General features: G+C 54.5%; 1 protein-coding gene across 2 annotated transcripts in view; it reads left to right on the top strand.

Annotated features, from left to right (window-relative positions):
• Positions 1-20,497, top strand: part of ANXA11 (annexin A11) — a 49,151-nt gene extending 28,654 nt beyond the window's left edge. For both annotated transcript variants that reach the window (XM_025850363.2, XM_025850362.2), the window contains exons 2-15: positions 3,789-3,851; positions 5,789-5,901; positions 6,831-7,220; positions 8,536-8,623; positions 8,852-8,946; positions 9,702-9,815; positions 11,837-11,927; positions 12,310-12,389; positions 12,487-12,543; positions 14,645-14,738; positions 16,330-16,425; positions 17,690-17,748; positions 17,946-18,068; positions 19,691-20,497. In XM_025850363.2, the coding sequence (XP_025706148.1) occupies positions 3,797-3,851; positions 5,789-5,901; positions 6,831-7,220; positions 8,536-8,623; positions 8,852-8,946; positions 9,702-9,815; positions 11,837-11,927; positions 12,310-12,389; positions 12,487-12,543; positions 14,645-14,738; positions 16,330-16,425; positions 17,690-17,748; positions 17,946-18,068; positions 19,691-19,750 (1,515 nt within the window). In that variant the 5' untranslated portion in view covers positions 3,789-3,796 and the 3' untranslated portion in view covers positions 19,751-20,497. The remainder of the gene's footprint in view (positions 1-3,788; positions 3,852-5,788; positions 5,902-6,830; positions 7,221-8,535; positions 8,624-8,851; positions 8,947-9,701; positions 9,816-11,836; positions 11,928-12,309; positions 12,390-12,486; positions 12,544-14,644; positions 14,739-16,329; positions 16,426-17,689; positions 17,749-17,945; positions 18,069-19,690) is intronic.
• Positions 20,498-24,029: the final 3,532 nt, after the last annotated feature.

Genomic DNA, 24,029 nt, shown 5'->3' with positions numbered 1-24,029 from the left:
CTCTTTTTCTCAGCCTCTTTATTTTCCATCATTTGGTCTTCTATATCACTGATTCTCTCTTCTGCCTCATTTATCCTAGCATTTAGTGCCCCCATTTTTGATTTCACCTCATCAATAGCTTTTTTGATTTCGACTTGGTTTGATTTTAGTTCTTTTATTTCTCCAGAAAGGGTTTCTCTAATAACTTCCACGCTTTTTTCAAGCCCAGCTAGTATCTTTAAAGTCATGATTCTGAACTCTAGGTCTGACATCGTACTAATGTCCGTATTGAGTAGGTCCCTGGCTGACGGTAATACCTCTTGTTCTTTTTGCTGAGGTGATTTTTTTCGTCTTGTCATTTTGTCCAGAGGTGAATAGATGAATGAGAGAACCAAATGCTAACAGGTTTACAACGTCCCCAGCAAATATATTGTATACAAATCAGAAAAGACCTGAAACCAGGGGAAAAGAAAGGGAAAGAAAGAAAAAAGAAAGAGAAAAAAAAAAGAAAAAAAAGATAAAAACAAAAACAGAACAATACAAAAAAAGCAGAATATGATCAAATATGATCAGGCTAGTGCATAGATCAGTGATCAGTGACACACAAGTGATTTAGGGTATATTTTGATCTGTTAGAAGAAACTGTATCTCAAAATTTTAAAAAGAGAACAACTTATATATATATGCCAAAAATAAAGGTAACTACTATGAAGGGATAAAATATGACTCTAAAAATGAAAAATAAAAAATGTTTTTTTTAAAAAAGGGATTAATAAGATGTTGGTTGAAAAAGGGAAAAAGAAAAATAAAAAAAAAAACAGTTAACAAAAATTAACTTTGATGAACTAATGAATCATGGTTAAAAAAAAGCCATGAATTCTATGTGCAGTATTACCCCAGCGCTGGAGTTCTCCCGTTCTCCTTGATCGGTAAACTTGGTCTTGGCTTGCTGGCTGTTCGTGCTGATCTTCTGGGGGAGGGGCCTGTTGCTGTGGTTTCCAAATGTCTTTGCCGGAGGCTGAATTGCCCCGCCCTTGTGGGTCCGGGCTAAGGAAGCTGCTCGGGTGTGCTCTCAGGAGCTTTTGTTCCCTGCAAGCTCTCCGTACAGCTTTGGAGGACTAGGGTAAAAATGGTGGCCTCCCAGTCTCCACCCAGAGGAGCCGAGAACTCGGGGCCCCACTCCTCAGTGCGCCCCCAGAGAAAAGCAGTCACTCCCGTCTCCCTGGTCTCCAGCCGCACTGCGTGCTCACCCGGCCTGTGACCGAGCGTTTCTTTCTCTGGCACTCGACCCCGTGTGGAGTCTCCAAACCCAGCAGATCCCTGCAGTGCGTTCCCGCGCCACTCCCCCCGGGGGAGGAAGGGGAGTCTCCCCAGCTCTGCCGCTTGTTGGGTCCCTGCTGGAGGAGCAGTGGCCCGACTGGGCCGCGTATCACAGTTTATGGCCACCCTGAGCTGAGAGCCCGCGCCTCGGCTCCGTCTCTGCAGCCGGCTTACCCTGCTCCGGTACCTGGGAGCTGTGGCGCACTCAGGCACCCCCGGTCTTTCTGTGACCCCGAGGGTCCCGAGACCACACTGTCCCGCGAGGGTTCCACCCCCCGCTTAGCCACTGCAGCGATGTCCCTCCGCGGAGCCAACTTCTAAAAGGTCCGATTTTGTGCTCCGCGGCTCTAGCACTTGCCAGAAGCGGCCGGCGGAGGCCCCTCCCCCACCGTCTATCCTCCCGAATATCGCCTTGGATTCACCTCTCCGCACGTCCTACCTTCCAGTAAGTGGTCGCTTCTCTGTTCAGAGAGTTGTTGCTACTCTCCTCTTCGATCTCCTGTTGAGTTCGTAGGTGTTCCGAATGGTTTGATCCCTATTCAGCTGAATTCCTGAGCCCAGACGAAATCCAGGTCTCCTACTCCTCCGCCATCTTGCTCCGCCCCCCTAATATTATGTCTTATATTTAAATCTCTGGTTTGGCTGAGATTAGTTTTGATGATAGAACAGGGTAGTACCCAGCTTTTGGCTTTTATCCCCCCCCCCCACTCCAGCCATGGGTGGGGCCTTTTGGCCTCATTCCTCTGGGAGGAGTGGTGAAGGGTAGTGAGGGGTCTTTGGTGCCCAAAGCTTCTGCTTAATGGTGATCTCCAGAGGAGAAGGGTGTCAGGGACATAACCTTCGCTCATGCTGGCCTCGTGCAGGGCTCTTCCTCTTTCTTCCAGCAGAAGGTTCCTGGCCCATCCATCATTCGGATTTCCAGGCTCTCCTCATCAGCAGGGTCTGAGGATTCCGGCAGGAGGGTCAGGCTGAGGGCAGGACCTGGGAGGGCTTTGGCCTGATGGCTCAGCCAGCCACAGGGAGAGGAGTCAGAGCGAGGGCACCACCACAGGGGCCCTCAGCAGCCTCACCACGGTGCGCAAGGGAAAGGGTCTTCAGCGCACACCGCAGGTGGCCAGTCCTAGCTCTCTCCAAGGTCACTAGGCTATCACCTGGCCTTTCGCAGCTCTGTCTACAGTCACCTCTGGGCGCACTGACCAAAACACATCCCCATGCGCATCATCCCTGTGGGTCCCGTAGGGACTGGTGGCACCTAAGGAAGCCCTTCAGCCTCCTTGCAAACACCATGCGCATATCTCCAATGTAGCTGTGAAGGGCACCTAGAATCCTGTAGGTGAATGATGGCATCTAGAGCAGTGGTTCTCAACGTGGGATCCCTGCACCAGCAGTATCACCTGGGAATTAGAAATGCAGATTCTGGTTTTGCGGTGGAGCTCAGCTACCTGTGTTTAACAAGCCCTTGGGGCGGTTCTGATGCACACATTGCAGTTTGAGAACCAGGTTGGGGCCCGATGTACGGGGGAGGAAGTCACCTGGGGTCAGCAGGTGTGATGGTGGAGGGGGCCTACAGGTCCCCTGACACCCTTACCTGTCACTGAACACCTCTGCAACTGCAGCAGCCACTGGCGAGCAGGAGGAAGTAGGTTGCACGGGTTGCAGCAGATCTGGATCCCTCCTGGGCAGTTTAAGTGGCATGGGGCATGGCAGAGGGGTCTGTATACAGAGGGACTTTGTGAGAGCAGCTGTCCCACCCAGCGCCAACAAGCAAGAGCCCTGGGTTCCAGGCCTTTCTCCTGCCCTACTCCTGATCTGCAAGTCACTTACCCTTTCTGAGCTCCAACTGCCTCACTTGCCCTCATTCCAGATCCTGGATCACATAAGCCTTCCTGAGGTCTCTTGTCTCTAGCAATGAGGATTTCATGCCATGCTCCCAATGCCTGATGAACCAGAGGTTGGAGAATGAAAAATGTAGCTTGGGGCGGATCCATGTTGGCCACCGTGGATAGCTTGGGGTCTGTAGGCTGGGCACAGGGGACAGGGGCTCTGGCTGGGTAGTGATGAAGACACTGGAAAGTAAAGACAAATAGACCTGAGCCCCTGAGAACGAGGCAGTGCAGGCTCACCTCTGAGGTTAGAGAACAGCTCCACACGCTCAGCATCCCGTGTCAGTAGAGGTGGGAGTGAAGCATGGGGGAAAGGGGTTTGCAGGGAAACATAGCCACTCATGCGTGGTAAGCCCTGTCATGGTGTGTGTGGGCACAGGTGCGGGCCTGCCTCTGGTCGCGCTTTCTAGCTGGGGGCCCAGCACGTGGAAGGTAAATTGGGTTGGCCGAAGTCAGGCCTGATGTAGCCTCTCCTCCTGCAGGCGCCTGGCCTGTGGCAGTTGCTGGGCTCAGCAAGGCCGGTGGGGGCTCCCGGCAGAGCCTGAGGACGCTTGCTTTCCTCTTCCGGCAGAGCCTGAGGACGCTTGCTTTCCTCTTCCCTTTCAGATTGAACCATGAGCTACCCAGGTTATCCCCCGCCCACAGGTGGCTACCCCCCAGCTGCACCAGGTAAGAACGTCTGGGGCAGGGGGAGGGGGGGAATGCGCTCTCAGCTCAATGTCCCAAGTGCGGGCAGGGAGAGAGTAACAGTGCTTTCCAGTCATCTCTCTACCCCAAGGGTGCAGCCAGAATGGGGAGGGGCTGGAGAAAATCCTGGACCCAGGGGCCCAGAAAGGCCTGGATTTGAAGCCCTTCTGGAAAGCCAGGACGAGGCCAGGACCCAGTTTCTTGCTTTATTAGCTGATAGCAGCAGGCAAATGCCTTCTTTTCTCTGGGACTCTTTTCTCCTTTGCACGTGGTATCCCGTATCTCTCCTTCACTGGGTTGTCCCTGAGACCAGTGAGATAGCCCGGTAGAGCCCTCGCTCCATGTCCTCCGAAGCAGCATTCGGTGATGATTGCTCCCGCTCAGCAGCAGGGCCCCCTGCCAGGAGAGGAAGTGGGGGCAGTTGCTAAGGGTCAGATGTCCCTGCTGCAGCTCCAGAAGCTGTGGGCTGACGGCACTGGGGCTGTACCCGAGGCCAGGCTGTCAGAACCCAGCCCCACCTACACCACATCCCTTCACAAACACATCAGCTGCACTGACCCTGGCCCTTCCCAGGTTCCTGAAATGAGACTGGGTCCCCATGGTAGGGGAGCAGATGGGGGGATCATTCCAGGCTGGTTACCCCGAGGTTGCCTGAGCCGTGCCGCCGCTTGCCCCACAGGGCCAGCAGGCACGTTCACTTCCCCAGAGCAGAGGTCCTTGAGTCTGAGCACCCATGACCCTTAGGCCATTTGTGGCCCACCCTGCCATTCAGCAGGCGGAGAACAGGTCGGGAGCAGGGAGGTGGCTTGGCCACCGTCACGTGGCGTATCGGGTTGAGCGGGGCCATTTCCCACTGAACGAGGCCTGGCCCACGTGTGCCAGTGCTGGCCTCATGGTTGGTCTTCTGCCTGGTAGGGATGCTGCCGTTGAGTCCTACCACCGCCACCTCCACCACACCACAGCAGAGAGGGAGCGGGCTGGGGATTCCTGATCCGCAAGTCACTTACCCTTTCTGAGCTCCTCTGAGCATGCCGTCCTGAGTGGCCCGGAGCCCTGGATCGGAAAAGCTAAACTCGAGGCCCTCGGGGCCTGCTCACTGCCCTGGTCAGAAAGGCACCTAACAGGCCAGCGGCCCACACAACGATGCTGGCTGTGGCCTGGGAGCCCCTTGTCTCAGTGTCGGCCGCGGCCTGGGAGCCCCCCGCACAGGCTTTAGGTCTTCGTCCCCATCCAGGAAGTTTGAGGCAAACTAATCATCATCCCCACGTGTCGGCCGAAGAAGCTGAACTAGAGGGGCTGAGGGCCCCACCCCAGGGCACACACCTGGTCCCTCTGGGTTCAGAGCTGGGGCTTTTTACCACTTCTCCAACTGCCCCCCCTTGTAGGGATGGGTGTCTGTGTTGCATGACCCAGCCCCGTCTCCTTCCACCCTACCCTCCCTCCCTTCACAGACTTGTCACTGCAAATAACCCAGTCGGCAGGACACCCACCCTTCCCTGCCATGCTTTCCCCTCACTGTGGGTTCTCGGTGCTCTCTGAGCTCACGGCTGCTCATGCTGAGCACAGTGACCCCAAATGATCTGTTTTTATGTCTGTGTTTCCTTTCCATGATGGTGAGCCCAGGAGGGCAGTTCTGTCCTTGGTCCTTGGCCCTCCTACCTCCTTAATCCCAAACACTCTTGGGAGGGTTTGCTGATCCCCACCTTCCTGCCTGGAAGGAGGGGGAAGTTCCCTCTTTTCTCTTCCTCCAGCAGCGGGATTGGGTTCAGCTTTCTTGCCTGAGTGTTTCTGTGGGGTCTGGAGTGCTGTCTGCCAGGCCCTGCTTTGGCCTCCCCTCCTGACCGCCTGAGAGCTTGATGCTCTGCCTTTTCCTGTGGGGAGTGCCGGCAGCCTGCTAAAGGGCTTAGTGTTGCTTTTAGGTGGTGGTGCCTGGGGAGGTGCTGGCTACCCTCCGCCCAACATGCCCCCCATCGGGCTGGATAACATGGCCAACTACGCAGGGCAGTTCAACCAGGACTACCTCTCAGGAATGGTGAGTCCAGCTCTCCTGCTGGGGCTGCCCCTGGGGGTCACACCTGCATGGCCAGAGGGACAAAGTTTGCTGGCTTGAGTGAGTGGCTTCAGAGGTGTCTTGTGTGTGTGCCTACCTGTGGACACCGAGTATTGAGCTGCGCCTTAGAGCGAAGGGTTTTCGTTGGAGTTCTCTCTGCTCACTGTCCTCTGCATCTCGATTTCCTATCTGTGAAATGGAGGGAAGGGGCAGGCATTGGGTTGCCTGGTCTCTCAGGTCCCTTTCAGCTCTGAATTGGATGGGGGTGGTGCCTTCATAGAATATGTATTGAGCGCCTTTTGTCTGAGCACAGCATAGGATCAGGAGGGAGGTGAGCGTATGTATGCGTGTGCCAGTGTACCCATGCATGTGCATATTTGTGTGCGGGTGTACGTGTGGATGACTGTTCTGCTCCGGCCTGGGTGCGGGTGCCTGGTAGCATAGGCAGACATGCTACTTTTATTTGTTAATTGGTTTGTAAAAGAATATATTTTATAATCTAGAAACAAAGGCTTGCTCAGTGTCAACCGTGCAGCCAGTGCACAGTCTCATTTGTGCCGGTGCCAGGCTTGTTCTAGGCACCAGGGATATGTGAATATAACAAAAATCTCAGCCCTGAAGCTCCTGGGATGACAGACAGTCACCATAAGTAAACTGTGTGGTGTTAGAGTAAATATGGGTACCTTGGGCATAGGAGCAAATAAAGAAAGGGCTCAGGAGAACAGGTAGAGGGGATGCGGGACAGTAGTTTCAAGTTGGGTGGTCAGGCTGGGCCTTGCTGAGAAGCCAGGGGTGCTCAGACTCTGAGCTCTGAGCACTGCTGGGCTCAGGCCAGGGAAGGATGGATGGATGGGGTGTGGCTGTGCTCCTCGGGGGGCCATTCATCTTACGCTTGCTTTGTGGACTTTCAGGCATCCAACATGTCTGGGACATTCGGAGGAGCCAACGTGCCAAACCTGTACCCTGGGGCCCCCGGGGGTGGTTACCCTCCCATTCCCCCTGGGGGTTTTGGGCAGCCCCCTTCTGCCCAGCAGCCTGTTCCGCCATATGGAATGTATCCGCCCCCTGGAGGAAACCCGCCCTCTGGGATGCCTTCATATCCGCCCTACCCAGGGGCCCCTGTGCCAGGCCAGCCCATGCCGCCTCCTGGCCAGCAGCCCCCGGGGCCCTACCCTGGACAGCCGCCAATGACCTACCCTGGGCAGCCACCCATGCCACCTCCTGGGCAGCAGCAGCCAGTGCCAAGCTACCCAGGTTACCTGGGGTCTGGGACCGTCACCCCTGCTGTGGCTCCAGCCCAGGTGAGTGCCTGTCCCGTTGCCCTCTGTCCAGGCTTGGGTGCCAGAGGCCTGAGGCTCGTGGCCCAGTGTCCTCTGCCAGCGAGGCCAGGGAGGGTGCAGCAGATGGAGAAGGGCTCTGTCCTCCATCTATAACTTCTTGTTTTAACAGAGTGTTGCTTTCTCTCACACTCCCCACTCCCGGTTTGTATTCTTAAAGACCTTGGGGAGCTGCCCTGTTTCTCACAGCTTGGTTAGATGTTCCATGTGCGAGTTGGATCTGAACGTCCCAGGGTACTCATCATTCCTCCTGTGTCATTTACTGCCTGGGCTCTGTGCTTTGTCGGAGCTGTCCGGGCCCCTGGCCTCAAGCCGTGTGCCCAACGGCTTAGTCTTAAGTCCCCCGAGGTGCCTCTCAGGCTGGTCTTAGAGGGTTCTTAAAACCTCCTTTGGCTAGGGAAGATTGTTGGCAGTTCCTCCGGGGCTGCTCTTGGCTCATTTTGGAGAACATTTCATGTTTGCAGTGCCTAGAATTCATTGTCATGGTTACGTGGCCAAACCAGTCAAGCACAGGGCTAGTGGTATGTGCTCGACTACTATTATTAGACAGAGGGTCCCTCTCCTCCCTGCCCCCACACTCCCCTACCCCTACCCCTGCCCTGCTCTCCATCTTCCCTCTGCCTTCTCCCTCATCCCTTCTCCGAGCTTCTCTTCTTAACTCTGTTAAAACCGGTAGTGCACTAGCCCCAGAAGGTAAGCCACCAGGAGACCACTTAGGCAGGAAAATTTGTTTGCTGGGGAGTGCAGCTGTCAGTGTTATGAAGGGGTCCAGCAGGCAAGCAGGTCTGAGAGCCTAGAGAACAGTGCTAGGAAAAGCAGAGTCCAGGAGGCAGTGAGGCGGTGCGTACCATGGTAAAGGCCAGACACCGGCATTTCTGCAGGGAACATCTTTTTCTCATCTGCACCGAGGTGCTCCATGGACTACCCAAACCCTGTCAGGAGGGCCCTAATACGTGCTCACATGTGCTATGGCAGTGAGCTTCCCAGGGCTGCCCCCCCATCAGAAACCCAGGCCCCGTCCTAAAGGATCTGGGCATAGGGCAGATTTTCAGCATCAGGACTCAGCTAGAGACGGGCTTCTAGCCACGGGAGCCAGGCAGAAGCCTCAGCACCAGAACATGAGGATATCTAATGATCACAGTAGGCTCACTCAGTTACTGATTACGGGCTCCTTCCGGTACCCCAACTTGTAGTAAAAAGGTCACTTTCAGAGTCTGGGGCGGGGAAGTCTTGCATTTGGGGGATACAACATCTTACGTGAGTCTGTTTGTCCGAGCAGTTTGGAAACCGAGGCACCATCACAGATGCTCCTGGTTTTGACCCCTTGCGAGATGCCGAGGTCCTGCGGAAAGCTATGAAAGGCTTTGGTGAGGAACCCTGGGTGGCTCGGGTCCTAACTGCCCCCCTGACTTGCCAGCTCTGTGCAGGGCTGCTGGGAGGAGGGAACCTGGTTCCTGTGGTGGTGGTAGAAGAGGAGGTAGATGTGGGGGTGCAGTTGGGATGCCCAGGAGAATAGAAGGGCCCAGGCCAGGGAAGCCTCCAGTGCAGAGCATCCCCACAACTTCAGCCCTGCCCACATCCACCTCTTCCCCCAGGGACCGACGAGCAGGCCATCATCAACTGCCTGGGGAGTCGCTCCAACAAGCAGCGGCAGCAGATCCTCCTGTCCTTCAAGACCGCTTATGGGAAGGTGAGTGGGGGAGGGGTGGCAGGGAAGGGAGGCCTGGTCCCCACTGAACTGAGGCATAGCTACTAGCACAGCCCCACTCACCCCTGCTTTTCTTTGGTGCCAGGTGATCCTAGATCTCCTGGGTGGGCAGGAAGGCCTATTAGGGCATTTTCTGCTACCCACCCAGCAGTGACCTCTCAGCTGATGGCATCTTCTAGAACAGAAGGATGCTCCGAGGGGGAAATCCAAAAGTTCACAGGGCACTGAGGTTTGATGAGAGGCACCCAGAGATCTGGGTTCTAGCCCTGGCTCTGCCATGACTCACAGAGACCATGGACAGGTTATTTCCCTTTAGCTCCTACTGGGCCGGTTTTTCCTCCTGGGGACCCAGGCTGCTAATCCCTGCCCTCTTCATGACCACCCTAGGAGGTGTAGCTGGGAGAGGAGCTTTGAAGGAAAAGGCTTACAGTTCTGCACAAATGCATGGGGATGTATTTTGAACTTCTGGGCTTTTGAATCTTAGGTAAACACTGGGTAAGTTGAATAGACTGGTATTCTGGCCCAGTGCTTTTCCAGCTTGAATGTGGGTCCCCTGGGAAGCTGATTGAATTGCAGGCTCCAACTCTGCAGGTCTGCGCTGGCTGAGATTTGGCTTTTCTGCCAGGCCCTGGCTGATGCAGATGCTGCTGGTCCTCAGATCTGGGATGTTGTCCCTATTAGTCACCTCGTGTGCATTCTCAAAATAGGTTTGTTTGTCTGTTTGAATATTCTGTCAGGATTTGATCAAAGATCTGAAATCTGAACTGTCAGGAAACTTTGAGAAGACAATCTTGGCTCTCATGAAGACCCCGGTCCTCTTCGATATTTATGAAATAAAGGAAGCCATCAAGGTGTGTTCATGTTTGTGTTTGTGTGTGTGTTCCTTTGCTCACATGGATACACAGGCCAGGGAAAGGCCTGGACTGCACGGTGGGGCTGAATCCGTTCATTAGCTGCCGTTGTCAGTGTGATTCCTGGATCGTCTCGGGTTGGAGTCCAAGTGCTATAGAAAGGGTGACTTCTGGTGACTCCCCAAGAGGCAAAACAGGTGTCATTCATCATCGGGGGCATCTGAGTCCATCTTAAAAAGCATGGTGGCAGCGGGGTGGTAGAGCTGGTGGTGACATGGTGATAGGGACAGGGGCAGAGGCCTCGGATGGTATCATCCTCCTTCATTTAGGACTCTTTGTGAGCAAACAACAGAAACACTCTTGAGGGGTTTAAAGGAAACAGGTGCAGAATCGGTTATGAGGGTAAAGGTGAGCTGCCCAGCTTGAGGAAGGGCAGGGACCCAGGCAGGATTTCTCTTGTCTCTGCTGCTTCCCGAGTGCCCGCTTCAGTCTTCATCTGCTGGGCGCAGCGGATCCCTGTTGACCCCACTCCATTTACCTCTCAGAGATTCGGCCACAGAAAAGACCAGCTGTCCCTCAGTCCAAATTCCAAATGGGAGCAGACTCTGGCCTACTTAGGGTTTACTGTCTGTCCCTGGTCAAGTCACTTGTGACCAAGGGGAGTGTCGTCTACATTCCATAGTCTCGTGGCTCCCAACATCCACAACAGGTATCCCGTGGATGGGGAGGGGGCAACTCCCACAGAAGGGGGACATCCTTGTGAATTGAGCAGGTGCTCCAGAAGGAATCTACCATTTTTCAGAGGCTTGATAGGCACAATGACTCTTCCTGCCCCCAAGAGGAGAGGCAGAGAATTCAGTATGGAGCCTGTAGGTGGGAGAGGACCCTGCGGAGATCCTCAGACACACCTTCCTCTAGGGAGGGGTCAGGAAGCAGTTGGGGACAGCACCCAGGAGCGGCGCCCAGACCTCTGCCCGGCCCAGCTGCTGCCCCTAGCCGGCTTCACAAGGTGGTGGCAGTTGGGTATGGGAAACCACACGGGGCTGGGGTCGCCTGTCCCTGACGAGCCATGTGTCCTTGAGCAAGGAAAATGGGACCACGGACGCCCTTTCTTGTGGCGTGTGGTGAGCATTGAGCTCGGTGGCTAGCAGAAGCTCTTTGCAAGCTCTGAGGAATCACAGTTGTGCTCATCATGAAAAGAGCTCCTCCTGTGCTGTGCTTCCTACGTGACTGGCACTGTTCGAGGTGCTTCACGTGGGTAACACTTAACCCTCAGCACTTTGCAGGAGGTAGGTGTTAGTGGTGCTCCCATTTGACGCACAAGGGACCTGAGGCACAGAGAGGTGAAGCAGGGCGCCCGGGAGGTCACACGGCTCATAAGCAGCAGGCCCAGAGCCAAGCCCGCCCAGCGGCCAGGCCGCTGCCTGTGTCCTCGGCCTTCTCCCCGCCCTTGATGTGCTCCTCTCTCTCTCTCTCTCTCTCTCTCTCTCTCTCTCTCTCTCTCTCTCTCTTTCTCTCTCTCTCTCTCGGCCTCGTTGGTGCCGCCTCTTCTAGATGTCTTCAGATGCTCCACAGTCCATTCCAGAACTCTCCTCTGTCCACATGTCTACTCTTGCTTTATACCCATTTTTCAGTTGTGTCTTGTCTCGTTCATGAGCTGAGCTTGGAATAAAATGGATCTGGGTCCACATCTCAACCCACCATTTACTGTGTGGCCTTGGACAAGGCACTACACCTCTCTGATGCTCAGTTTCCTGGTGGGGGTGTGAACATGGTCCTTCATGTGACCTCTGTTCATCACCATGTCACTGTCATGATCTGGTACTTTTCAGGGCCTGGGGCGGTGGCAGGGAGCTTGGCTGCCTCGGGTGGACCCAGCAGCCCCACCGGGGGCGTGGGCCTGCCCTGGTGGCTGCTACTGTTGGGACTGGTGCCGTGGGGCACAGGGCCCCTGCTCTCTTCCCTGGGTGCCGGAAAGGGAGCTGTAACAAGCTTGTGGTTTGTGCTCTCTGCCCCCTTAGGGAGCTGGCACTGATGAAGCCTGCCTGATCGAGATCTTCGCCTCCCGCAGCAACGAGCACATCCAGGAATTAAGCAGAGCCTATAGAACAGGTTAGGCTGGCGCCTGCCCCTCAGCCCTCCACAGACTCCTGTGCTTGCTGGGCCTTGGCCACACCCTCTCCCACGGCCTCTTAGACCTTCCTGGCCTTCTTAGCGCCTCATCCCCTGCCCCGCCAACACGTGGGGCTTTGATCCAAGACCCAGCGGAGCAGGTGACTAAGGTAAGGGAGGGGTAGGAGGGAGAGCCTCTAGGGTGTGGTTTAGGCCGATCCTGACAGATGCCAGGTTGGCCTGGAGGCCACAGCCCCCGCGTCCCTGGAGGGCCGTGTGGACCACCTGTCTCGTCGCACCCAGGGCTCCTGGGCCCTTCTCTTGCTGGCGTCTGCTGCTGACTGTGGCTGCAGGGTGGGCCTTCCCTGTGTCTCTCTTTCAGAATTCAAAAAGACCCTGGAGGAGGCCATCCGAAGCGACACGTCGGGGCACTTCCAGCGGCTCCTCATCTCTCTGTCTCAGGTACCTTTCCCAGGACAGAGTTCGGGGCTCAGAGCAGAGAGAGGTGGAAAGGGCACTGCAGGGAGCAGCCTTGACCATACCTCCTGCTTCCTTTCAGGGAAACCGGGATGAAAGCACCAATGTGGACATGACGCTGGTCCAGAGAGACGCCCAGGTGGGTGTGATGGCCAGGTGCCCCAGCTGGGCTTCCTGAGTCGGGGGGCGCCCCCTACTTTCTTCTTGTTCCATGAGGGAGGAGCTCTGGGGTGGAAAGAGTGACGGATAAGGAGCGGGTTCCAGACGCTGTGAGTCTCGGGTGGGCTGTGCTGCTTATCACCCATGAGACCTTGAGTGTCCCCCCGCCTCTGTAGTCTTCTGATCCTGCCCTTGGCGCGAACCTGGGAGACAATCAAGTATGACAGGAGCTGGTAGGTCATGATGGGTGTGGGATTTCATGTGACCTGGTCCTCTTCCTGTGGTCGGTTGCATATGTCATTGTGTTTGCAGACAGGCAGCCTTTCCACTTGACTGTTAATGCTTTTGAAGGTCGGAGCCTAGAAACCAGCTGTCACATTAGTTGTGCAGCCTTGGAATTCCACAGCCAGGCATGACTGCAGACAGACGGCGAAGTTCTCTCCCGTTCCCTCTGTCCATCGGGTCGTCCGAGCGCCTCTCTAGAGGAGCTTGGGTTTCCCACGGATGAACTCGGACCACAGCAGTTGTGGCTGGAGAGAGTCGCAGCTTTCTGGTGGGATGGAGCTGGCTAGGCCTCTCTCCCGCTTTGTTGCCCCTGCCACCCCCAGCCCGGCACTCCCCAGGAGCGGCCAGCGATCCTCTTCTGTCTGCCGTCTGTCAGGCAGAAGAGGACCTCTGTGGAGGGGCCTCTTTGTAGGGCTGGAAGATGGCTGCTCTCTCGTCTGGTCCTTGTCCTTTCCAGATGGGGAAACACGGGCTCAGAGAGGCTGACCCTTGTGTCTGGAGGAACCTGGAGGCAGGGACTGGATAAGGGCCCAGACGCCTGGCTTGTTCCATGTGTCCCGGCTGCACCCCAGATGCCCTCCTTCAGGGTCTGCCTTAACATCTCCCCTGGCTTGAGACAGGCACTCCCATTTCTGCACTCAGGGCTGGGCAAACCCAGGCTGCCAGCTCTGTTGCCGCAGTGGGACTTTTCCTGTTCCCACTTTCCTGTCAGACGGGCCTGGCCATTCCCTGGCCAAGGCAGAAGCTGCCTCACTTTCAAGGTTTTTTTGTGCCCACTTCTCTGTCTTCTTAATTATGGATCTGTACCTGCCTCACCTTGACCTGTGGGGTCTCTGAGCCCCTGGTGGCTGCCCTCCTCCCCGGCCGTCGGTGCCTTGAGATCCCAGAGCCACTACCTGAGGCCTGGGGAGTGCTTCTGGGCCATCTGGCATGAGGGGTTGCAAATTGGCAAATATTTGGGGTGCAAACTGGCAAAAATTTAACAGGCAAGTACAAATTCTGCCCTTTTGCCAACATTATTATGGTATATACAGGGAAGCACAAGGAAAGTGCCTGCCACATGCAGTCCCACACTCACAATTGCCATCTATTCATTGTCATAGTATTTATTGCCATAATATTTAGTGTTCCCCCTTACAGATAGGGAAACTGCTTATAAAGATTGGGAATTTCACATAGAACTCTGGATTTCTGGCAGCTGTGGGTCCGTTCTCTATTAAAGTCCCCGGCAGGTGCTGAGAAGTGATCGCCCCTCTGTGTGCTTAGCCTTTGTCCCCACCACCCTCTGGCCTCACAGCTGGCCTGTTCCCCTCATTTAAGTCACCCAGCTAATCCCTTTGAGCTTTCAGGTTTGTGACCCCGAATCTAATCTGACCTTCGCATTTCAGAGGTGAGAAAGTGAGGCTCCAAGAGGGCCGTGGCCTGCCTGGAGCCCCACGGCAAGTTGGCAGCAGAGCTAGGACTCCAGCCCAGCCCTTGCTGTGTTGTCCCTGTTGTACTGCTGCTCCCTCTCTGGGGTTAAAGCTGCCCCTTGCCTGTCCCGGCCTCAGCCAGCCTCGGTTCTCCTGGTCCTGAGTGCCCGGCCCCCGGCCCCCGCCCACCAGCCTGCCTCAGAATCCTCTGTTGCTCAGCGAGACAACGTGGGGCTGGTGTCTAGTTCTGCACGGTGCATGGAGCACAGCCAGGGCCCCGCCCCCATTTCCTTCCCCAGTGGGCCTGCACGGCTGTCCTGGGTGACCCGGGCCCGGGCTGCGGGGTAAGACCTGCACTGTATTCCTATCTTCCCCTCTGTCCAGGAGCTGTATGCAGCTGGGGAGAACCGCCTGGGAACAGACGAGTCCAAGTTCAACGCAATTCTGTGCTCCCGGAGCCGGGCCCACCTGGTGGCAGGTAAGGCGGTCCCAGGCCTCCCTAGGGCCAGATATAGATGAGGGCAGACAAGGTACGAAGGGGAGACAGCTAGCAGGAACACTTGGCAGTCCCACTCCATAGGGCTTACTCTTCCTTAAAAGAGCCCCCTGGTGGCGATATAAAAGCTCTTAGCAGCGGGTTTCCGGAGTTTTCGGCATGCATCTGGTTCTGCAGGAAAGCAAAGGAAGAGGTGAGAGAAATGGCAGCCCCCTGCTGGCAGGTGTCTTTATACACCGGAATGTGGAAATTAGAGCTGAGAAAGCCTTCAAAAGCACCTGATCTGATGCTTTCCAAAGCGTGGCATACAAAAATCAGCGTAACAATTGATCATACAGTTACAAAAGTACACTGTTTACTCATTCATTCAGAATCTATAAAACAAGCTCCTGCCATTGGCCATGTCCCAGAGTGGGCGTGGGGAAGCAGCAGGGCACAGCATTATGGAGTCACTGCTGTCCTGAGGCTCAAATTCTTGTTCTGGGAGACAGGCAGTAAACAAAAATCAAGTGAAGTCGGTACCAGCTGGTAAATCCTTTAGTGACAATAAAGTTGGAAACAGAGATAGGGAGTGGTGCAGGGGTCAGAGATGGTGCTTGGGGTGGTCCTTGCTGAGGTCATGACATTTGAGTTAAAAACATGACAGAGCTGCAAGTGCAAAGGCCCTGGGGGGGCCGGGTAGGACTGAGAATGACAGCCACTTAGCAACACGGTGGTGTTCTGTGCACGCACTAAGGCCAGAGCTAGAGTTGGCACGTGGGTCTCCACTGGGCCACCTGCCTCTCTAGGAGCCTGGAGTCCCAGTGCCGTGGGTGCTCAGTGTATCCTCGGGTAGGCTGTGGGGGCCGGACAGGTGTTAGCTCATCATCCCGCTGAGAGACAAGACAGACACATGGAATGCTGGAGAAGGAATGTGGGCATGGACCGGAAGTGAAGGGATTTGAGAAGAGAGCGAAAATTCTGTTGGTGTGTGTGGAGGGGTGCTGGGTGGGGTAGTAAGGTATGGCTTGGGTGAGCCATGAGCTGATGGGAGCGAGATGCACGCGTGTCGTGGGGTGAAGAGCCTGCCTGACTTGAGAGCAGGGTGGGTGGGCCTGGTCAGTGGGGCCGCCTGGCCTACCGCCAGCTGAGGGGAGAGGCTGGCTCTGGCAAGGCTCTGTGTTCGTTTGCTCGGGTGGCCACAGCAAAATACCACACACTGAGTGACTTACGTGACAGATACTCATTTTCTCACTGTCCTGGGGGCTGGAAGTCCAAGACCAAAGTGTCAGCGGGTTGATTTCTTCTGAGGCCTCTCTCCTCGGCCTGCTTCTTGCCGTGTTCTAAAACACACTCTCCTCCGTGTGTGCATCACTGGTGTTTCCTTGTGTGTCCCAATCTCTTCTTACAGGGCCACTGGTCAGATTGGATTAGGGCCCACGCTAAGGGCCTCGTTTTAACTTAATCACCTCTTCAAAGGCTGTACGTCCAAATATGGTTACGTTCTGGGGTGTACTGGGGGTTAGGACATCACCGTATGACTTTGTGGGGACAGAATTCAGTTGGTAATTTATCCCTTCTCTCTTTCCACTAGTTTTCAATGAGTATCAGCGGATGACAGGCCGAGACATCGAGAAGAGCATCTGCCGGGAGATGTCCGGGGACCTGGAGCGGGGCATGCTGGCCGTGGGTAGGCGTCCTGGGCCCGCCCAGCCGCCGGCCCGCCCGGGGCTGCTCCCCCTTCTCTGGCTGCGGGGTAGTGGCGAGCACATGATCCAGGATTGCTAAATCCTGTGCCCAAATGGTGGGAAAGCAGCCTGGTTCCCGGCGCGCTGCGTAGCCGTACCTCCAACCACCCTGGCGGGGTGCTGTTTGTATTTCAGGCACAGCTCTGGGGCAGGGAGCTGCCGTGTGGGCACTGGTGGGAGAGCGACCAGCTGCTCTCCCGGAGGAAGATGACTCACATCCTGCCAAGTTTCCTCTAAAAATACATCCCTGCAGGCACTTGTCAGATGTGTGTGATGGAAACACGTGGAAAGATTTTTACTTGCAACAGCAGAACAGGCCCTTGCTCAGGAAGGCTGGCTTCGCTCCCGGCTACGTGGGGCGCCTCTTGCAGGGCCTGACCCGCCCCACGGCCGCCCACCTGCTCAGGCCTCGCAGCCTCTCCGTACCCTGTGGGGAGGTCACAGTCTGCCCATCTTGAGCTATGCTTTTTTCTTTTTCTTTCTTTCTTTCTTTTCTTTCTTTTCTTTCTTTTCTTTCTTTTTTTTCTTTTCTTTCCTTTCTTTTCTTTCTTTCTTTTCTTCCTTCCTTCCTTCCTTTTTCTTTCTTTCTTTCTTCCTTTCTTTCTTTCTTTCTTTTTTTATTTATTCGAGAGAGAGTGAGAACTAGAGAGAGAGCACACACAGGGAGAAGGGGAGAGAGAAGCAGGCTTCCCACGGAGCAGGGAGCCCGATGTGGGGCTCGATCCAAGTACCCCGGGATCACGACCCAAGCCGAAGGCAGACGCTTAACAACGGAGCCACCCAGGCGACCCACGCTGTGCTTTTCCTGGAGCCTTCTGGCCGGGGCAGATGGCGGGTCCTCCCCATTTCCCTGCATGTCCCCATGACACAGGGATCATGGCCTTGAGACACTCATGCCGCTTGGCCGTCCTTCCTCCATGAGGGTCACAGCCCCTAGGTTGCCCCACGCGCTGGAACAACCAGATTTCTAACCTACATGGCTCCTTTCACCACACTGTTGCCAGAAGGAGGTCGAGGTTGGGGTCCGGCATGTTTGTATTCCAAAGAGCCAGAGCCAGGATCACAGATAATTGAGCTTGGAGGAGAGCGAGGAGAGGAAGGTGGATGTGTCCCATGCGGCCTCTCACAAGGACACTTGTTCTCTCCATGGCCCCTTGGACCGAGAGTTTTCTGCAGATGGAGTCACGCTCTGTTTCTCTCTTCTAGTGAAATGTCTCAAGAATACTCCAGCCTTCTTTGCTGAAAGGCTCAACAAGGCCATGAGGGTACGTGCCTCACACGTGCAGGGATCTGGGCAGGGGGTGGGGGGGCGGTGTCTCAGCCCGACCTGTGACCCCGCCCTTGCTCAGGGCAGAAGGCACAAGGAGAGCCACCCCTCAGCCAAGAGGACAGAGGGCCCATGGGCAGGAAGGTGGGACAGTAAGGAGGCCCATTGCTCATGCCTTTGGTGGACTCTCTTCAGGGAGCAGGAACGAAGGACCGGACCCTGATTCGCATCATGGTGTCTCGCAGTGAGATCGACCTCCTGGACATCAGAATGGAGTATAAGCGGCTGTACGGCAAGTCGCTGTACCACGACATCTCGGTACGGCCCTCGGCGGGGATGAGCGGGCTGCCTACTGTGGACCTCCCTGGCCACCCCCTTGTCCCCTGTACCTCCCTGCTTGGAACTCTGGCCGCCTCGGCCCTGCCATGCACAGGCGTCTTGCCTGTGGGCTTCGTACTTGCTCTTTCAACTTCTCCTGGTTTGTCCATTCGCCCCCAGACTCTTAAAAGCTCCTGAGGGCAGGCTGGGTGTTGACCCTGCTGGCACCCCCCACCCTACATCCCCAGCACCCACCACCCCTGCTGCTCAGTAAAGGAGGGGAGGGGGAGTCCCAACACCAGTCTCAGAGAAAATGCAGGGCCTCCCCATCTTGGTACTTGGTCACCCTATGAGTCTATGACCTTTTGGTGAGGACTCCCGTCCTGAGGTGACGAGTCCTTCTGTCACCCGGCCACACAGCAGAGACAGCCCTGGAAGCACCTGGGCACCAGGGCTCTGGGGTCATTCGGCCTGCAGTCCGGTCTGGCTCTTCTCACTTGCTGACTGTGTGTGACCTTGAGCAGCTTCCTTACCCTCCCTGAACCCCAGTTCCATCATCCCCAAGACCAGGGTGATAACAGTAGTCCCCCCAGGAGTTCGGGAAGTCTTGAGCAAGGCGGTCCTTGTCAGGCACCCGGTGTCACATATCTAAGTGTCTCAGAAGCACTAGCTTCGCTTTGGCCGGCATGACAGAACGAATTCCTCTGACTGTTAGGTTCTGAGCCCATGTGAGCCTTGAAACCGGAGTCACCACAACCAGCTTCTAATTTCTGGCTCCCTCAGATTTCATGTTGGGCCTGTCACGGAGAAGAGCTCATCTCCCTTTTCTGGCTATAAAACTGCTGCTGTTGATCTCAGAGGATTCATAGTTATTCACAAAGTGGCTTCCGTGGGCCCGTGGGCCCGTGGGCTGCTGGAAGAAGTTACAGGCCTCGCCCCCGGGGATGGCTGTGGCAGGAGGAGATGGTCAGATGTTAGCTAAGCGTCAGGCGCATGGCCGGCTCAGTCGGTAAAGCATGCGACTCTTGATCTTGGGGTCATGAGTTCAAGCCCCATGTTGGGCATAGAGCTTTCTTAAAAAATAAGTAAATAAAAAATAATATTTAAAATAAGTATGTATATTTTAAAGAAGTTAGCTATGTGCATTCTGCACTTCCTCTGATGGGATGTGACAGAGAGGTCGGGGTGAGCTGGGACGCCCAGATGATGACAGTGCGTGCATGGACGCTCCTGTCGCAGTAGACTACACCCCAGAGCGCATGTCATACGGCGTCACGTGCAATCTCAGTCCAGCACAATGAAGACACACTGAGAAAAGACCACCACGAGTTAGCCCTGAGTTCGGGGCTTGGAGGGCTGTTTTAAATTTTGCATGTTTATTTATTTTTCAAATTCTGGCTTTGATCATTGGGGTGAGTGCAGCTGTCTTTTCTCAGCAGGGGCTTGGGGAGGCTGACCCGCACGACTCGTGCTGGGCTTGGGCCGCCGTGACGCCACGTGCGTGGGCCTTCCCGACCCTGGGGCCGCGTGGTGGGGAGTGCCCCCCCTGGAAAATTAGGAGGTAGGAGGCCACAACTGGCCACAGCTCCCTTCACTGATGTTTTCCTTGTTTCTGCGACCAGGGAGACACTTCGGGGGATTACCAGAAGATTCTGCTGAAGATCTGTGGTGGCAACGACTGAGCTGTGACTGGTGGCTCACACTTCTGTCCACCTGCCAGCAACAGTGGTGCCAGGAAAAGGTCAAAAGAATGTCCATCTGTTTCCAACAAATCCACAAAAGAGCTCCCCAGGTATCCCAGTGCAGCCCGTCCGTCAGTAGAGCCTTGGCCCATCCTCCACCTCCGCCCTCCTCTCCTGCTCCGTACATAGTGCTCATGCTGTAGGACCTGGGTCCCTCTCTCAGGGTGCCTATACCCCCGCCAGCCCTCACAGCCGCTTGCTGTTAAAGTAGACGTTTTATTCCTTGACTCATGCAGTCAGTCCCTTTGGCTTGTGGCTGAGACTCTTGGCTTCCTATTAGTCGTGTAATTTTATATCTTTATTTGGAGACACCTTTTTTTAATAGTCCTTGCCAGACAGATGCATATAAGTCTTTGCTGCATACACATTTTGGGTGAGAGGTTGGCGGGGGAGCGCCGTGCCCTCAGTAAGGAGTGAAAGGGAAGACCTTTAACGGTAATCTTAGTGTCTGGTGAGAATGTGTCCTCAGCTTTGTTATTGCCAAACTCACTTCAGTTCTTAGAGTTTTCTTAGGAAAGAAAAGGCCAGAAAGTCATCTGTTCCTTCTTCCATGCAAAACCATGAGAACAAAGCCAGCTCCCTGCCAGTGACAGGGTTTCTTGTAATTTGGAATGTGCCTTAAACCTGAATGTCAATAGCCAAAAACTTTCTAAATTAAAGTCAGCCAGCTCTGGAACATTTTGGAAATGTTTCCCTGGTGCCAGTTTGTTTTCTTCTGCCTCATGATTCTGCCTGTAGCTCAGGGTTCTGGCCTTAATACCCAGTGAAAATTTATGTGACTTTAAGTAGAAACTTATGCTCAGGAAACTGTGAGCGTGGGTCATTTACGGAAGCCCGGGTTGTAAGGAATGAGAAGGGAGGTTCCTGAAATCCATGCTCGGGGCCCAGATGCTAAAGAGGTGTGTGGATTTTGCTCAGATGTGGGCGTGGTGTAGTCCACCAAGGACGAGGAAGGAAGAGTGCAGTCCTTCATCCGGGTCCTGAAGAAGAGGCACGGGGAGGAGGGCATATGCATGACTCCTGGGGTAGGCCTCATGGCCGCATGCTGGAGAGGAGGGTGGGGACAACCCAGAGAGGCACAAGACTAGTGCCTCCCCCCAGGGACCCTTTGGTCTGAGAGGGTGCTCCTGGCTGTGGTCCTGGTGGGCCTTTGGCCCCTTGGCTGGTGGTGGGTAGGAGAGGGTGAGTCCAGAAGGGGCAGAGTTTCCAGACAGCATTGTTTTGTCCAGAAGCCTGGAGCTTTCCTTGCTGGCCAGGGGTTTGACCTCCTTTGTTGGGAGCTTAGAAAGGAGAGAATTCAGGGACTGAGTTGGGAGATCAAGCCAGCTGGGCCCTGGCAGGGACCCCAGGGAATGGCTTGTCCCCAGAGTAGATGTCTGCCTGGGAATACCCCCCTCACTCTCCCCTGGACATACGGAGAGGAGAGGATGGCCCAACGGGCACGGGGCAGTCCCGAGCAAGACCCTAGCCTGCTCCACCTAGACCCACCTGCCTGAGCCAGAGAAGTTGCCATGGGCACTGGAATCGATGGTAGGCCCCGCTCTTCGCTTCAGGTCCGCCTGCCTCCATGCCTGCAGCCTCTCAAACAAGACCCTGCATGCTTGGCTGAGGGCTTCCCTAGGGCAGGCCCCTTGCTCTGGGGTGCTAGGTGGGCCCTGCCTGGTGGGATGGATTGATTGGCATGACAACTTGCCGCACACCCGGGCGGACCCTGGCGGCCTGCTGAGCTGTGCCAGGGCCTACATTCAGCCCCTCTCTAGGGAGACTGGAGATGTCCTGTGACATTCCTTTGCCTCGTTGTCTCACCAGAGGCTGCACCCTGGTGTCCAGCAGGCAGTTTCTGACTGTACATGCGTTTACTTTGGTCCTCAAAGAGTCTTTTCAGGCATTTGATTTATTGCCAACATTTAGGTATTGAGAGATTTTGTATTTTTTAAAAATTTGGAATTCTGGCTTCTCTTGAAAAATTAAATTCTGGTAACCCTGCAGACCAGGAGCTGCTGAAGCCAAGTTGCAGCTGCCCCCTTTAAGCATAAGCTCTGTTTTGCCACAGGCCCTACCACTCCCTGTTGCATGTTACCTGTTTGGCCCCTGTAGGCCTTTGAGTTTGAGACCCCTGGTCCACACACTTGGGGACCATCTGTGTCCACCCTGGTCTGGGTCCTGGTTTCTCTCCACCTTCCTGTCCCCAAAGCTGCCCTCTTGGTCATGCCCATGGGACCCAACCCATAATAAGTATGGGCTGGAGGACAGCATGAACTTTTCACTGAGTTCTCTCCAGGGGTAAAGGCATTTACTGCCTTCCAAGGTCATTGGGAGGTTATTAACTCTGTTGATTATGCTCCGGACAAAAAAGATGGGGAGGGAGAACTTCAACCTTACAGGTCATCTCTTTCTGGGAGAGAACTACACCTGGTGGTGGTTGTCGTTGTTGTTGCTGTTGCTCTTGTTGTTTTGCCTCCTGGAGGTGTTAGTCAAGACCAGTTCTTGCTACACATCTAACGTCACTTCCAGAAGAGCCACTAGAAGATGAGATACCAGGTGAACTGAGCCCTGAGTGAATTCTCAGCAGCTGTGGGGCATTGGAAGGAACATTGTGTTAGGGGCAGGACCGGGACTCGGGTGAAGCAAATGAGTCACTTGTCTTGGGTGCAAAATTAAAGAAACCATCCTTGCTGTATATCGGGCTGTATAAGGGTGCTTACATTGTGGACGGGGAAATGGTCCTCAAGTGGTGGTTCTCAAACCCCGGTGTGCATCAAGATCATCTGAGGAGCTTGTTAAAATGCAGGTCCCTGGGCCCCAACCTCACAGAACTGAGCAGGCCTGGGGGTCAGGAAACTGCTTCTGTATCCTGCTTGCTTTGTCATTCTGATGCTGATCTAAATGCCCCTGAGCTCAGACAGAACTTCTGAGATAAAGGTGTTCCGTTCACACAGAGGGCAGCAGGTGAGGTGGAGGCAACCTGTGTTTGGAATTCAGTGAGGTGATGGAAGATGGGACAAGTCTACTCCCAGCTTTGGAAAGAGGGATTTGAAAGACGAACCTCTGCAAATGCCCGTGGTCAGGGCAACAGCTGGGTGACCATGCCATGTCCCTCCTCTTGCATTGGCAAGGAGTTACAGCTCTAGCTTAGGACTTAGCCCCTTTTTTCTGCTGTCAGTTCCTTTCTGCCCTGGCTGATGGAAGTGGAGTCAGACTTGGAAACAGAAACAAGCTAAATCATCATGGCTTTCTTCCCCAGGCAGATAAGAGCTTAAATTTTCACCCCATCAAACCTGAAAGCTCTCTCTGGCTGTATTCCTTTAAGAGATAGGGACATCATTACTCGGTCCTCTGCCTGGCCCCTTACAGGGACTTTCCCAGTAAAAGATGCAGTCAGTGAAGCCCTCGGCTCTACAAGGGACTCCTACCCTCAGCGCTCACTCCTTGGAAAGCTCCCCTTGGCCCAACACTGGTGCCCACTCTAACCTGGTTCCTTCCTACCTACAGTAAGAGTTGACATTGTCCTGAAGCAGAGAGAGCACCAATCTGGGAGTCAGGTATCCTGTCCTGATCTCAGGTCAGCCACCGATTTGCTTTGTGACCCTGAAGTAGTCCCCTCTTTGGACCTTTGTTGTCCCTTTGTAAAATGAAAAGACAAGATCAGAGCTTCTTAAACTTCAGTGTAGTCAGCAAAAACAGTGGAGTAGGGACCTCCAAAAGTGTACCTCCTACACAAAAGCAACAAATAAGATGGCAAGAACTGTTAGAATCAACTTTATCCAAACTCTGAAAACTAATGGAAAGTCTGCAGCAACCAGACAAATGCCTGAGAAAAAAGTCTCAGTGAGAGGGTTTTGTCAGAAACCATGCGGGACAGAAGGCAGTGGGATGACCTATTTGTTGTGCTGAAAGAAAAAAAAAATGTCAACCAAGAATCCTACGTCTGGCAAAATATTCTTTAAAGATGAAGGAGACATGAAAACATTCCTGGATAAACAAAAATGGAGATGGTTTGCTGCTAATAGACCTGCCCTATAAGAAACACTAAAGAAAGTCCCTCAAGCTGAAATGAAAGATACCGAGCAGGAACTCAAATCCACATGAAGAAAGAAAAGACGTTGGTAAACGTAACTGCGTAGGTAAACATAAACATTCCTGTTAATATATTTTTTTATTTGTAGCTTTTTTTTTTTTCTGTATGATTTAAAGACGACACCAAACAACATTGTTTTGA

Source organism: Callorhinus ursinus, unplaced genomic scaffold (assembly GCF_003265705.2).
Source record: "Callorhinus ursinus isolate GAN/ISIS: 27379988/994484 unplaced genomic scaffold, GSC_fseal_2.0 scaffold31, whole genome shotgun sequence".
NCBI lineage: Eukaryota > Metazoa > Chordata > Mammalia > Carnivora > Otariidae > Callorhinus > Callorhinus ursinus.
Note: the sequence above shows the minus strand (reverse complement) of the source record. Positions and strands in the feature narration are given on the sequence as shown.